Raw genomic sequence first — 13,049 nt, 5'->3', positions numbered from 1 at the left:
TTCAAGATATAAACTAGAGTATATCACAAAATAATCTAGATAAATTGTTATGTGTATTGCCTTCCAATTTTGTCTATGGACTTTCTATCCAGTCTCAAGAACTCTATCTCAAGTGAATCATATTCTTGAGCCTCTACTAAAGTTTATAGGCCTGTCACAGCATTGCTTCATTTTTTGTAAAATAGCCAAAGACATTTTGACAAATTATCATTTTGAATTTGACATTTATAAAGAATCATTTTTATAAGAAGACACATGATAGCCAAGCATAGACGCAAAAGGTAAAAATTAGAAGAAGCCTTAAAAGTCTGATTCATCTAGGATTATCTCTGTATCAAGTTAAATGGATATGTGATTAGCAGTTGTTGTCATGGACAATTTGTCACTTCAGTACATCCAGATAACTGTTAACCTTATGAGTACACCTGAGCAAACCCGGGAATAGGTTACAAAGGGCAATAGGGTGAATGTCTTCATTGGATGTTTGCAAATGGTCCAGTCCTAACCAAACACAGCAATAATTTTCTTCAGTTTCATGATGATCCTAAACATCAAAAATACAAGTATTATTTACATTATTAATATGCATTAGTCATTATTTTCTTGTGTGTGTGTGTGTGTGTTTGTTTGTGTGCATTTGTGCATACATGAGTGAATGTGAATGTGTATAGGTTTGCATGTCCAAGCACTTGGAGAAAAAAGGTCAACCTTAGGAAAGTTCTTCTAGTGACTACTTTCTGTATTTTTAAGTTAAAAATACTACATATAACATGTTTTAATTGTTTGTTATGTTTGCGATTATAATTATTTCATTTTGACTTTCCTATTCTTCCCCTCAAAACCCTACTGCATACCCTTCCTTGCTCTCTTTGAAATACATTCTCTCTTCTCATAAATTGTTGTTATGAACATATATATGACATAATATATATTTTGCATGATTATATTCTTTCTTCCAACTTCACCCAGATCCTCCCACGTTCCTGTTCATCCAATTGAATGTGAATATTCTCTTTCTCAAAAAAATCACTAAGCAAAACAAAACCATTCAAACATGGAAACAAACAAAGATAAATACAATGAAACAAAAATGCAAAAGAAAACAACAATAACAGATACACAAACACACAAACATACAGAGCATGGAGTCATGGAGTCTGTTTTGTATTGGTTTACTAATTGTGAGCAGAGGGACTTCCCTGGATTGTGGTTGAGACTTTTTTAAAATAATCACCACAGATCTTCTTTTCTGTACCTCCCTAGTTTTGGAATTGAAAGGAGAAATAGGTACTTACAGACTGAACTTTCCCTCTAGCATCAGAGAATTTTCCTTCTAATTTTTAAATGAAGTTTAAAAGAAATTGAGAATATAAATAAAGGACTTTCATGCATCAAAACCAAAGAATTATGAATACAATCGCCAAGGAAGAGATGTCTCCATAGTTTCTTATGTACCAATTATCTAAGATGAGGTATATTCATGCAGGAATAGACATATTGAAAGTCTGAAAATAGCTATTTGATTATTGATATAGATTTAATCAAAAGTTGATGTGAAGGCTAGTCTCATTTCTTTCAATTTAGGGAATTTATTTCCTTGATGTGTCTGCTATACTTTGGGGATCTAATAGAGTTTCCTGATCTTTTCTGTCTTTCAAGCAAATCTGTTTTACATATTATATACATTTCCCAAATCATTAGACATGAAAAATTTCATTTAATGTGTTAAGATGCATAGGGTCCAAGCATGACTGTCATAAGGAATGTCTGCCCCACCTTGAAAGGTATTATCTAAAATTGCCATAAGATAAAATTACTTTCCATTGAGATCACTGGTATTAGGTTTCTCACTAAAGAACCTTAGAGGAGTTTGGATTTGCAAGGAGACTCTTAATAACACAACTATCAACAAATTGGATACCTAAATTTTATTCTTTCAAATGGAATATTCTAAAATTCTTTTCTCATTATAAAACTCACCTTTCAGGCAGGAGATAAGCAAATAAATGTGAAGAGCCAGCTTATCTTGCTAAGTAAGGTCTTTAATCCTTCTAGCATTTCTTGATTTTTATCCTATACATCTTTGGCTTTTGACAGTGTATTATCAGAATCTCCTGGAAGAGCAGTCACTGACGATACCAGGGGCTTCAGCAGGTATCCCAGGCATGTAAAATATTGATAACTGCTATCAGAAGATATTCTGCTTAAGCAATCATGATAGAAGATTGCTTTAAAATAAGTAACTTGCAGCATGGTAGATACATGTGGTGTTTGCACCAAATGGTATCCAATATCTACTTGTTATTAATAAATGTACAGTTTTCTAAATATCATGCACATTTTAGTAATGAGAAATTGATGCCATAGAAGGAAAGTGTGCTAAAAAAGTAATAAGTATTAACTATTTATTCTAACACGAAGCCAAACTGATTTTGTATTGTTTTCCATCTGTTTTACCATCTTTCTCCTGATACCTGTTGTTCGATTGTTTCCATTGCCTTTGATGGTACTACATAGAAGTGCACAGGACCCAACACAGGTGAAAGAGATGTTAATACCGCCAGTGTTGAGTGGCCCAAATGATTTTCACACTGATGAATCATATTGAACCCTTATATATTTACTCGTAATTGGTACAGTATTACAGAATATTAAAAAATACATTGAAAAACATAGCATTCAAGGTTGTATGTTTCTGTGTCTAGATAACTTCCTTTCCCTTGACTCTATGAGAGTAGCCCACTTTGGTCTGTACAGGTAAAAAGCAATGATTAGTGTTGTCTTTATTATCAGCATCAGTAGGAATCACAATAGGTACCCATGATAGGCATTCACTACCAGACAAATACATGAAAACAGTCTCTGAAATGAAGCAAGGAGAGAGATGCCATGGGAATTGTGAGGGAAATGCATAATGCCTATGAAGGAACAAATGGGGTAGACAAATGGGGTTGGCAGAATTGGTTGCTTTATCTTTGTGTCATAATGGTTAAGAGTGGGGGCTTGAGGTGAGTGAAATTTAGATTCACACACTTACTTGACATGCATATAGTACATTTTCAGTTTAACCCATTGAAGCCTTGCTTCATTTTCAGCCTAAAAATACCTTGTTAGAGAATGTTTTGAGAGTTAAATGTGTCAGTGTCAATAGAGTACTTTTTGAGGATTCTAGAAAACATGTGAACAAATGTTCTCGTTTTTATTATCACATTTTGCGGGGTTTTCAAGACAGAATTTCTCTGTTGTTTTGGAATCTATCCTAGAACTCACTCTGCACACCAGACTGTCCTTAATCTCATAGAGATCTGCCTGACTCTGCCTCCCAAATGCTGGGATTAATGGCTCATGCCACCACCTCTGGAGTCAAAGACACAGTTTTAGTATTTGAATAAGGGACTTGTAGAGGTCAGGGAGCAGAAACAATAGCAGCCTGGCTATTGCTGGCTGAAGTACCTTTCTGGTAGGATGGGTTGGTGACCAAGAGTGATGATTAATTCCTTGAACTTTCAGCTTCCTATTACAAAACAAACAAGCAAACAAAATGGTTGATGAGTGGGTATACGTTCTGAGGATTTCAAGAACTGATAATTGTTTTACCATTGGGCTGAGTACTAACAACCATGGATACTTCCCCTTAAAGAACCTGCCATCTTTCAACGGCCTAAAAGCTTTTCCCTATGTGGGAACCTCAGGGTCACAACATAGCCATGTTTTCTTTTTTAATGTTGTTGAACCACAGTATAACATTTCTTAAGTCAGATTTAACTATTTGGTTCTGGTTTGAAACTAACAGTGTGTACAGATTACAAATGTCACATGCACCATTTTTCCAACACCAGGGGAATTCTGACCCTAAACAGAGATTTTACTGAAGAAATCTAAATCTGTCACACATGTACTTTCTTGTGTATGCTGCACACCTTTGTATAAATCCTTCAACTACTTAGCGATATTAAAAATTATCTCTTGTTCTTCAAGACTATTTATTAAATAAAAAAGATGTAAAAGATGGTATTATATCATGGAAAGCTTACATACAGATGCTGACCATCTTGCTTAGATAGAAAATTATCATTGAGATTGAGAGACTATGAGAGAACAAATAAAATTTAAACGTAATATAATACAGTAATAAAGTCTCTGAAGACTTATCTAACATTCACATAACAAACATTCATATATTGCAAATTATCTACTGTCACACTTATCTGATCCTCAGTTTCCTTATATTTGCATGTTTCGTGGTGCTACCATTCTGAGTAGATTGAATCAATTGCGCTTATATATTTACCATTAAGCAGCCAAGTTGAGCCAAAGCTCTGTCCTTCTAGACTGATTGTTTCCCCATGTTCCTTATGAGTTTTGAGATGTACTATAGAACTACAGACTGTTTAAAGACCAAAACTATTTGCTCAAAACCCTATCATACTCCCATTTCCCAAAATAACACAAGATTGCCTTACATTCTACCCCAAACAAATTTCAGAAAATATGGTATAAACAATGTCTATGTAACTCATTCACCTTCCTAAACTCTTGCAAGAATAATTGTCTACTATTAGGAACTGCTTGATCTGAAAACAAATATTGTACTATTTGACTTCCAACAGCTTGATAGGTCAATCAGTGTTGTCCCCTTTTCATACCATCTTGAGTGATTTAACACTCAGATCAACAAAAGCCTCTCTGACTGTAACCACAACCTATGGTTGAGTTCTAGTGAGGAAATTATATTATGAATAAAGACAGTGTGCTTACCCTATAGCAATCAGACTGTCATTTTTTGTGACAAATTTTATTGTGTTCAAGAAGCAGTTGGGCAAACTTCTAAAAGAGACAAGATGATTCCATTTTCTACATATTAAATGAAAGAACTCTGCAAATCCACAGTGTGTGAGTTTGTTAAATTCTATGAAGTGTATCCACAATAGAAAACAGACAACCTTAAGCCCACAGTCTCAAAGACTGGGGAAAGGACTGATTAATCTGACTCACTCTCAGACATAGACATGGTCTACACTGTGTCCTACAGATGTTTCTAAATTACAAGATGGTCCTCGGCATGGATGGAAGGAGAAAACTATACTTTTCTCTCTGTGATAGTTCAGTCAGAAGGTAAAGAATCAAGCCCATTTCTTTTTATCAACTTCTATTCTTTCTGTATACTACAGAGAAATTCATACTATGGGTTGCAATTTTCATGTATATGGATCCCCGTCATTTTCAGTAAAAACACATACAAGATGGATTTTTCCTATAGTATTTAGGATGAAATTCACTAACCTATAACAATCAATCTTTAGTATTGGCTTGTTTTTGTTTGGACATTACTGTTGTTATTTGTTATGGTAAAACCATTGCTTCAAATATAATCTTTCAAGGAGGAATATCACAGACACTGCAGAATATTGATGGACTCCTAATTGGTAAATAAGTAATTGTTAGATTCTCTATCTTTTCTTCCTTAACCTTAAATACACTATATAACACTTATGTTTCTTCTCAACATTTATCTTGATTGAATAATTCAGAGCTGAGTTTCAATGTCACTATCAAGCAAAGCATATTATCACCTACTCCTCTGTGGCTTAGACATCTTAAATTAACTCTTAAAATACATACTCTGTAACTTATACACCATAGATTTTTACTCTCATTTATTGTCATTTTCACTCCTCATACAGATCAAATCTCTTTCAGGACTATCTATGAAGTTATATTAATACATGTTGTTGGATATTATCTATATTTAAATGCACTAATATAGTATATGAGTTTCTAAAATACAAAAATCAAAAGAAGCTGACATACATGCATAAGGAATAAATATGTCGAAAATTTGTCTGGCAAAAATCTGAACAGTTTGGTAGTCACAGTGGCAATAAGAGATTCAGCAAAAACTGTTGTGCCTGCAAGGGATGAAGCTGGTACACTAGTCTCCTACAATGTGTTTCTATAAATGGTTGAGAATTTGTGTTTATTTATTTTGGTTTTGCATTTAAATCGGAAACAAAAACCAAATAATCTCCAAAAGAAAAACCAAATAATCTCCTAATGCCATAAAATATGACTTACAGAAACCTGAAGTTCTCCTTATGTATATTGCTACTGAATAGAGAAGATAAAAGAAAACATGTAACATGGAATACTACTCAGCAGAAAAAAAATGGAATCTTGAAATTCGGAGGAAAATGGATGGAACTAGATAAAACCATCCTGAGTGAGGCAATCAAGTCACAAAAAGCTAAACATGGTATGTACTCACTCACATACAGATTTTAGACATAGAACAAAGGATTACCAGCCTACATGCTACATTGCCAGAGAAGCTAGGAAACAAATAGAACCCTAAGAGAGACATACATAGTCCCCTGGAGAAGGGAAAGGGACAAGATCTCATGAGCTAATTGAGAGTATGAGAGGAGGGGAAAGGGAGTTAGGAGAAAGAGAAGGGCATAAGAGAAGGGGAGAGGAGGGATTGAGGGAGGAGGAAGATTAAATCAAAGGAAGAATAGAGGTGAGCAAGAAGAGAGATAAATCTGGCACTAGTAAAATATCCAGAGATCTAAAAGGATGATAACAACTAACAATCTAAGCAATAGTGGAGAGGCTACCTTAAATGCCCTTCCCCGATAATGAGATTGATGACTACCTTATATGCCATCCTAGAGCCTTCATCCAGTAGCAGATAGCTAAACACTGAGGTGAACTCTGGAATCCAGTTGCAGAGAGAGAAGAGTGATGAGCAAAGTGGTAAAGACCAGGCTGGAGAAACCCACAGAAACAGCTGACCTGAACAAGTGGGAGCTCATGGATCCCAGACTGATAGGACTGATCCAAACCTCATGAATGTGAATGTCAGTTAGGAGGCCTGGGCAATCTATGCGGCCTCTGGTAGTGGATTAGTATTTATTCCTAATGTATCAATGGACTTTGGGAGCCCATTCCACATAGAGGGATACTCTATCAGCCTAGACACCCAGGGCAGGACTTAGAACCTGCTTCCCAGAAGGAGCACCTGATTCTCAGAAGATCTCTACTTCTCAGTGTTGTCACTATTTTTCATTTGTCTTTATCCACTGAATTCAGAGAAAGTAACAGAAATTGATATGCAGAAAAAGGAAATGGCAGAAACATTGTGAGAATGGATGAAATCTTGCTTCCCTGTTATCTGTAATTAATAACTAGAGAATGTGGATAGAGTATTGACTAACATGAAAATGGGATGAAGTGCTGTCAGATTAGTTGTTCTGAAGACCACACTGCATATGCAATCTTTCTAAAATGGTATTATGGAAGACCATAGTTGAAGATTTTCACTGGAGAAATCTAGATACATTTTATATTTGCATCTGAACATGTTTTTGGAAAGTTTAAAACATTATGGTATCTGGGGATAGTGTAAAACTACAGCACTTACTTACACCATGTGCCCTTGGATCATGAAACTTTTCTCATGAAGAATTGTTTAATTTCAAAACATATGTACACATTTCCATCTTATTTCTACTGATAAACAGTGATATCTTGACATTTCTGAAATAACTTGCTCACCTTTACTTTCTGTAATTCTAGAGTAATTTTTCAGTCATATTGCTTTCTTTCAAAAACCTGATCATTTGTGAAAATTGTAAAGAATCATTGCACTACTATACTTCTAATTTATATTATATGGAAACAAGAATGCTTTCCTCCAAATTGGTATTTCTAATGAATCATATTTTATTTTATAAAAGAAATCACAGTAGTTTAGAATGTTCAAACCACTGAAGGTCTGGATTCATCAAGGGCCATCACAGCAGCAAATATTATATATCAATGCTAGCACATAACTTTTTGATAATTTGGCAGCCCAGGGTCTTGAGATAGTGCTCAATCTTTTGTGAATCATTTCGTAGGCAATAGAAGAGTTTATAAAATGCAAATAGGTGAGTTTCTTCATTGGAAGATCTTAGTTGTCTTAGTTCTGGCCATTCAGGATAGACATTTTCTTCAAATCCAGGCTGAATCTAAACATCAAAAGGAAAGGTATTATGTACTTATTGGTATATAGTTGGTCCTTATTCCTTTTGTAAGCATGCATGTGCAGATGTGTGCATGCATGTGAACATGTGTGTGTGTGTGTGTGAGAGAGAGAGAGAGAGACAGAGAGAGAGAACATATGTACATGTATGTGGATTTGCAAGTATGTGGGTGTACATGGACATAGAAATCAAAGGTCAACCTTGGGTAAAGTTCTTTGGATGAATTCTACTACTATTTGTTCTTTGTCTAGAACACACCAGGGATCTGCTTGTCTTTGTCTCCCCAGTGGTAGGATTAAAAGGAAAATTCACACATCATCTTTCATTGATAAGAATTTTAGAATCAAACTCAAGTCCTCATACAAGCAAAGAAATCATTCACACACGTGAACAATCTCCATAGTCCTGATGCATACTCTTTTTACATTTTGAATGAAGATTGCAGGAAAAGGTGAGAGTAGAAAATTAGTCAAAATTATGGCTTGTCGGGTTTCTAAGCCAAGGTATCATGAAGTCATTAGTACTATAAGTGAAATAGGTATTCACTATTTTGGATGTGTCACTGATCCCAAATGGGGAATATGAAAGCATATTAGACAAACGGAGAATCAGAAAATTGCTATGTAGATATGGATTTAACCAAAGGACATTTTAGTGAATGGTGCCAGTTCTTTCACTTTGGAGAGTTTTACATGTCTTCAGTGCTTTCCATGGTCTGCCCGTTATTTTATGGGTTCTGGTAGAATATCCTTATCTCTTTGCCTTTCAACTAAATCTATTCTTCATATTATATACATTTCCTAACCCATAGACATGATGAGCATTCCCTTTATGAGTTAAGGTGCAGAAGACACAGCATGACTATATTAAACTCTTCTGGGTTATGTAGGTGTACCCTTCCCATTCAGGAAAGCTTCTGCCCAAATTACTACCAAGAGTAGGTATCACTTATGTGTTGCATTCTCAGGAAAGAACTTTATGAATGGTTGTTTTGTATGTGATTCCCTTCCTGGAAAGGTTGTGAACATATTGCAGATGAAGTTTTTTAAAATTAATTTCTCTTTCACACATGACATGAACAAAGAAATGTGAAGAGATGACTCACCCTGCTGAGTAAAATTCTGGCTTCTGCCAGAACTTCCTCATTTCCAAATTTAACCTCTACAGCTCTTGCCAGCATACCATCATAGGACCCTAAGTGAGTCAATGTTGCAGGTGTTAGCAGCTTCAGTGGGTACTTCCAGGCATTTGAAATATTGATGATCACTTTCAGAAGGTCTTCAGTCTAAACAATCAGATTGAACATTGCATCAAGTAAGAAAAAGAGCATGTTAGATACATTGTGTATTTACATGAAGACAAAAATTGTAATACTGGTTTATAAGCAATAAGTACTTAAAATGTTTCTTGGATCATGCTACACATTGTAGAAACGTAAAATTTAAGCCATTGAAATATATTTGCTAACATAAAACTAATTAGGTCTTAAATGATTTGTTGTTGCTATAGTTGTTCTTTTTTTGGGGTGGGGTGGGGTGAGACATGGTTTCTCTATGTAGTTTCAGAGCCTTTCCCAGAACCCCCTTTGTAGATCAGGCTGGCCTTGAATTCACACAGATCCACCTGACTCTACATCCATAGTCCTGGGATTAAAGGCATGCCCCACCACTACCTCGTTTATTCTGTTTTCTAATGAAATGTAAGAGGTACAAATTAAATTGTGAATTTTCTGGACCTCAGTTCATTATTATTCTAAAAATATCTCATGTTAGATAAATATTTGTATCTAACACAAGTATCAGTGTCCACATATTGCTTTTAGAAGTGTATAGAAAAGTAGATTTGTGCAAAAATTCTTTTCCCCACCTTTTTTCTTTAATTTCTATCATTATAGTTACACTTTAATAAGTACAGTAATAAGTACAACTTTGTATAGGTGATTTGTGTTAATGATAATATTATATAGAACACATAATATATATGAGAGGTATACACAAAAGAACTTTAGTTTAAATCAGAAAGGATTGACTATGACTGAGAGTCTGAAGGGAGAGATAAAACAATCACATATTAGAACTACTAAGAAATAAAAACCCCAGCAAAATAAAGGTTATCCTGAGATATATAATACACTATGGAGAGAATCCTCTTCTTCAGCTGATTTTCAATTAAGATATAGGAAAATGTAGATCACTCAGCGAGTACTGCACAAAATAATGAAAGAGAAATAAGACCAAGGGAGTTTCAAAACTCAAAAATAAACTGCACACTGTGATTTAAGTAGCCTGCTGACAGAGGAGGGGCTTTTAGAATTACATAATGAACACTAGTGTATTTTATTTCTTCCACGTGTATATGGATATATACTTAACCATTAATATCCAACTCAGATAAAATTTTAATCTCACTAGCAAGGTACTGGCAAAATGATCTTCTACATGGGCAACTTAAACATCAGGCATCTGCTACAATATAAGCTGGTGTTTGACTTAGTATGTATGTTACCTAATGTGTGGTGTAATGTATTTTCTGTCTGATCTTTCTTTCTTCATTTTATTGGATCTGAGATTATTGTAACTGATTTTGTCCCACTAATCTCACATAGCACAGATAGCCAGACTACTGCTAGAGTTGTCTTTTTACATAACATGGAGGAAAACCTACATTGTTTGGAGTAGGGATAGAAGCAGTGTGGCAAGTGTTATTTCCACTGTTCATAAGCAATCTTCCCTTGGCAAACCTTGCATCCTGGAAGAAAGGAAACAATTTAAGACTTTGTTGTTTCAGAATAAGATAAACACATCCATGAACAGATTATTAATGTATTTGATGGATGTTCAATTTTATCACAAAAGGACTCCATAAAGAGGACTTAAGCAAATATGGCATACCTCCTTTTTCTTTCTATTAGATATAAAATTATATGTCTTGGTCTCAAACTCTGCTCTTATTTACTATGCTCTAACTGTTTTGCCATTCTTAAAACTTTTTTGGAAAAAAGTAATAAAAAATACTCTAACCAAACACATCTAGTATTTTGAGTATCAGAACTCTATAGTATTTGAGTTGGATACCATCAAACAGTGCCTTTGTAGTGACATTTATGTATAACTTGCTTCCTATTGACTAAAGCTGATATGCTACTGTTAAGTAGATAACAGCAAATTTATACCATTTTCTCAAGTAAAATGAAGTTATAGTTGGTTCATAACAACTTCATGGTAAATTTATAAGTAAGTTGTATTGATGGTAACAAATTCCAACATAAAAATCTCTGGATATATTTTAAGAAGTATTTAAGCAATGAATGAGAGTATAAATCACAAAACAGCATTTCATATCACTGTATCAATCAAGTGAAGATTATGTTTACTTGAGGTATTTATTAATTCAAATATTCAAAAATTCAATAATCAAATTTATAAGTTTAGTGGAGTCTTAGGAACATTGTATTTGAAAGATTGTGAGTGAAGAAGGAATGAAAGAAACACTAATGAGTGAAAAAGACAATGAGAAGGTATATTCACTACAACACTACAGACACATGCTTCATATTCCTAATTCTGTATTGTCTTCATTGTTTTCACTGTAGTTACTCACCTAAACAAACCAAAAATATGTATGACCACCAAGAAGAAAGGAAATATTCACTTCTTCACCATTATTCCTATATTAATCAGTTACTCCCCAATAGAAAGCTTAAAGAATGAACACTTACTTTTGTGTTTTATACATTACAAGGTTACAGATTACATTAGTTTTATTTTTTCCAAATAATTCAATGTATTGCAGTGCCCTACATTGGATATCTATAGAACCCTTTGTGAAAAATGCCCACAGAGGTATTCCTCAAAAACGACCAGGAAACCACAGCTCCTACCTGATGAATTTTTCTGGACTTACTATTCAAAGTGGAAATTCAATAAAAATGCTTATATTTAAGGTTTCTTAGAGGAAAATTTGGAAAAAAATCATTGCCTTCTTTACAAATCTTTGCAGTCTCATTAAACCTCCTGTATTCCCTCATCTACACTTTAATAATAAGTTCTTTCTATTACATATAAATATATTAGTTGAAACTTGATTCATGATTCTTCATTTATTTCTCACATTTACTTCAGAGAAGAAGTCTGAGTTAAGTGAGGTACTTACTAAAATTCTGTACATTCTTCGGGCAACTACATGGGTGCGATGAGAAACGGAAAGCATTTTGGAATACAGTTCTTCATTGGACCTCTGGTCATCAGTCATGGAGGTCGCATGTTCCCAAAGGAGGAGACTTGACACTAGCAGCAACAGACCCATCCCTACTTCACAGAGAAAGATTCTGAGATGATCTTTACAAATGAGGCTCCAAGAGCTCTCCTGTGTGATAAGCAGTATCCTATCACTTCTAAGGATCTTGTGCAAACCCAATTCTGTACAACTGAAGTTAGGCATATGTTGTTCTCACTGCGAGAATCCAGGGAGATACCTTTTCACAGTTCACACCTTGGGAAGTAGGTGATTCTTCAGCTTGGACTGCTCTGGAATGCCTTCCCAAACTTGGAAACATTGGGAACAGTGATGATTCCAAAACTAGACTCCTTAAGTCATGTTTTAATATCTTGGGAATGTAAGCTCATTTTTCAATTCATTTAAGAAATTTCTGTGACTAATTGATTTTTCTTTTAAATATCAGTCAGATTTAAGATTATCAGCATGAACATGCTTTTTATTTTCTTTTGCCATTTTATTTGGCATATACAAAATGGTAAAGAATCAAACCTGCCATCATGGTTTTGTAACTGAGTAAAAGCAGATTGAGTAAAGTGAGCGGACACAGGTCCAAACCCTGACAACCCAAATAATTGTAGCTTCCTCTCTTTCTTCCTTTTTTCCTATGTAGGAGGGAAAATGTTTTCAGATAAGATAAAGACTTCTTCTCCCAGAAGAGTAATCCTTCAGTGCTTTGCATGTCAGAAAGCAGCCTTAAGTCATAGGCAGGTTGTGACCTACGAAGACTGAACCCTATGCAAGCATCAG

The 13,049-nt window shown here is 34.7% G+C and overlaps 1 protein-coding gene across 1 annotated transcript; it reads right to left on the bottom strand.

The window, feature by feature from the left end:
* Positions 1-7,808: 7,808 nt before the first annotated feature.
* On the bottom strand, positions 7,809-12,329 carry LOC101824398 (prolactin-3C1-like). The gene is made up of 4 exons (XM_013110564.1): positions 12,177-12,329; positions 10,689-10,772; positions 9,130-9,309; positions 7,809-8,009 (listed from the first exon to the last, which is right to left on the bottom strand). Exons 1-4 carry the CDS (start codon positions 12,327-12,329, stop codon positions 7,809-7,811), a joined length of 618 nt encoding a protein of 205 aa, XP_012966018.1.
* Between the last annotated feature and the right edge of the window lie 720 nt (positions 12,330-13,049).

This window comes from Mesocricetus auratus, unplaced genomic scaffold, assembly GCF_017639785.1.
Source record: "Mesocricetus auratus isolate SY011 unplaced genomic scaffold, BCM_Maur_2.0 Super-Scaffold_100013, whole genome shotgun sequence".
NCBI lineage: Eukaryota > Metazoa > Chordata > Mammalia > Rodentia > Cricetidae > Mesocricetus > Mesocricetus auratus.
Note: the sequence above shows the minus strand (reverse complement) of the source record. Positions and strands in the feature narration are given on the sequence as shown.

Coding starts and splice junctions, on each gene's coding strand:
- LOC101824398 (XM_013110564.1), bottom strand. CDS start 12,329: ATGGGTCTGTTGCTGCTAGTGTCAAGTCTCCTCCTTTGGGAACATGCG. Junction 10,773..12,176: donor GAAGAATGTACAGAATTTTA/GTAAGTACCTCA, acceptor CCTTTCTTCCAG/GATGCAAGGTTTGCCAAGGG. Junction 9,310..10,688: donor CTATCCCTACTCCAAACAAT/GTAGGTTTTCCT, acceptor CTGATTGTTTAG/ACTGAAGACCTTCTGAAAGT.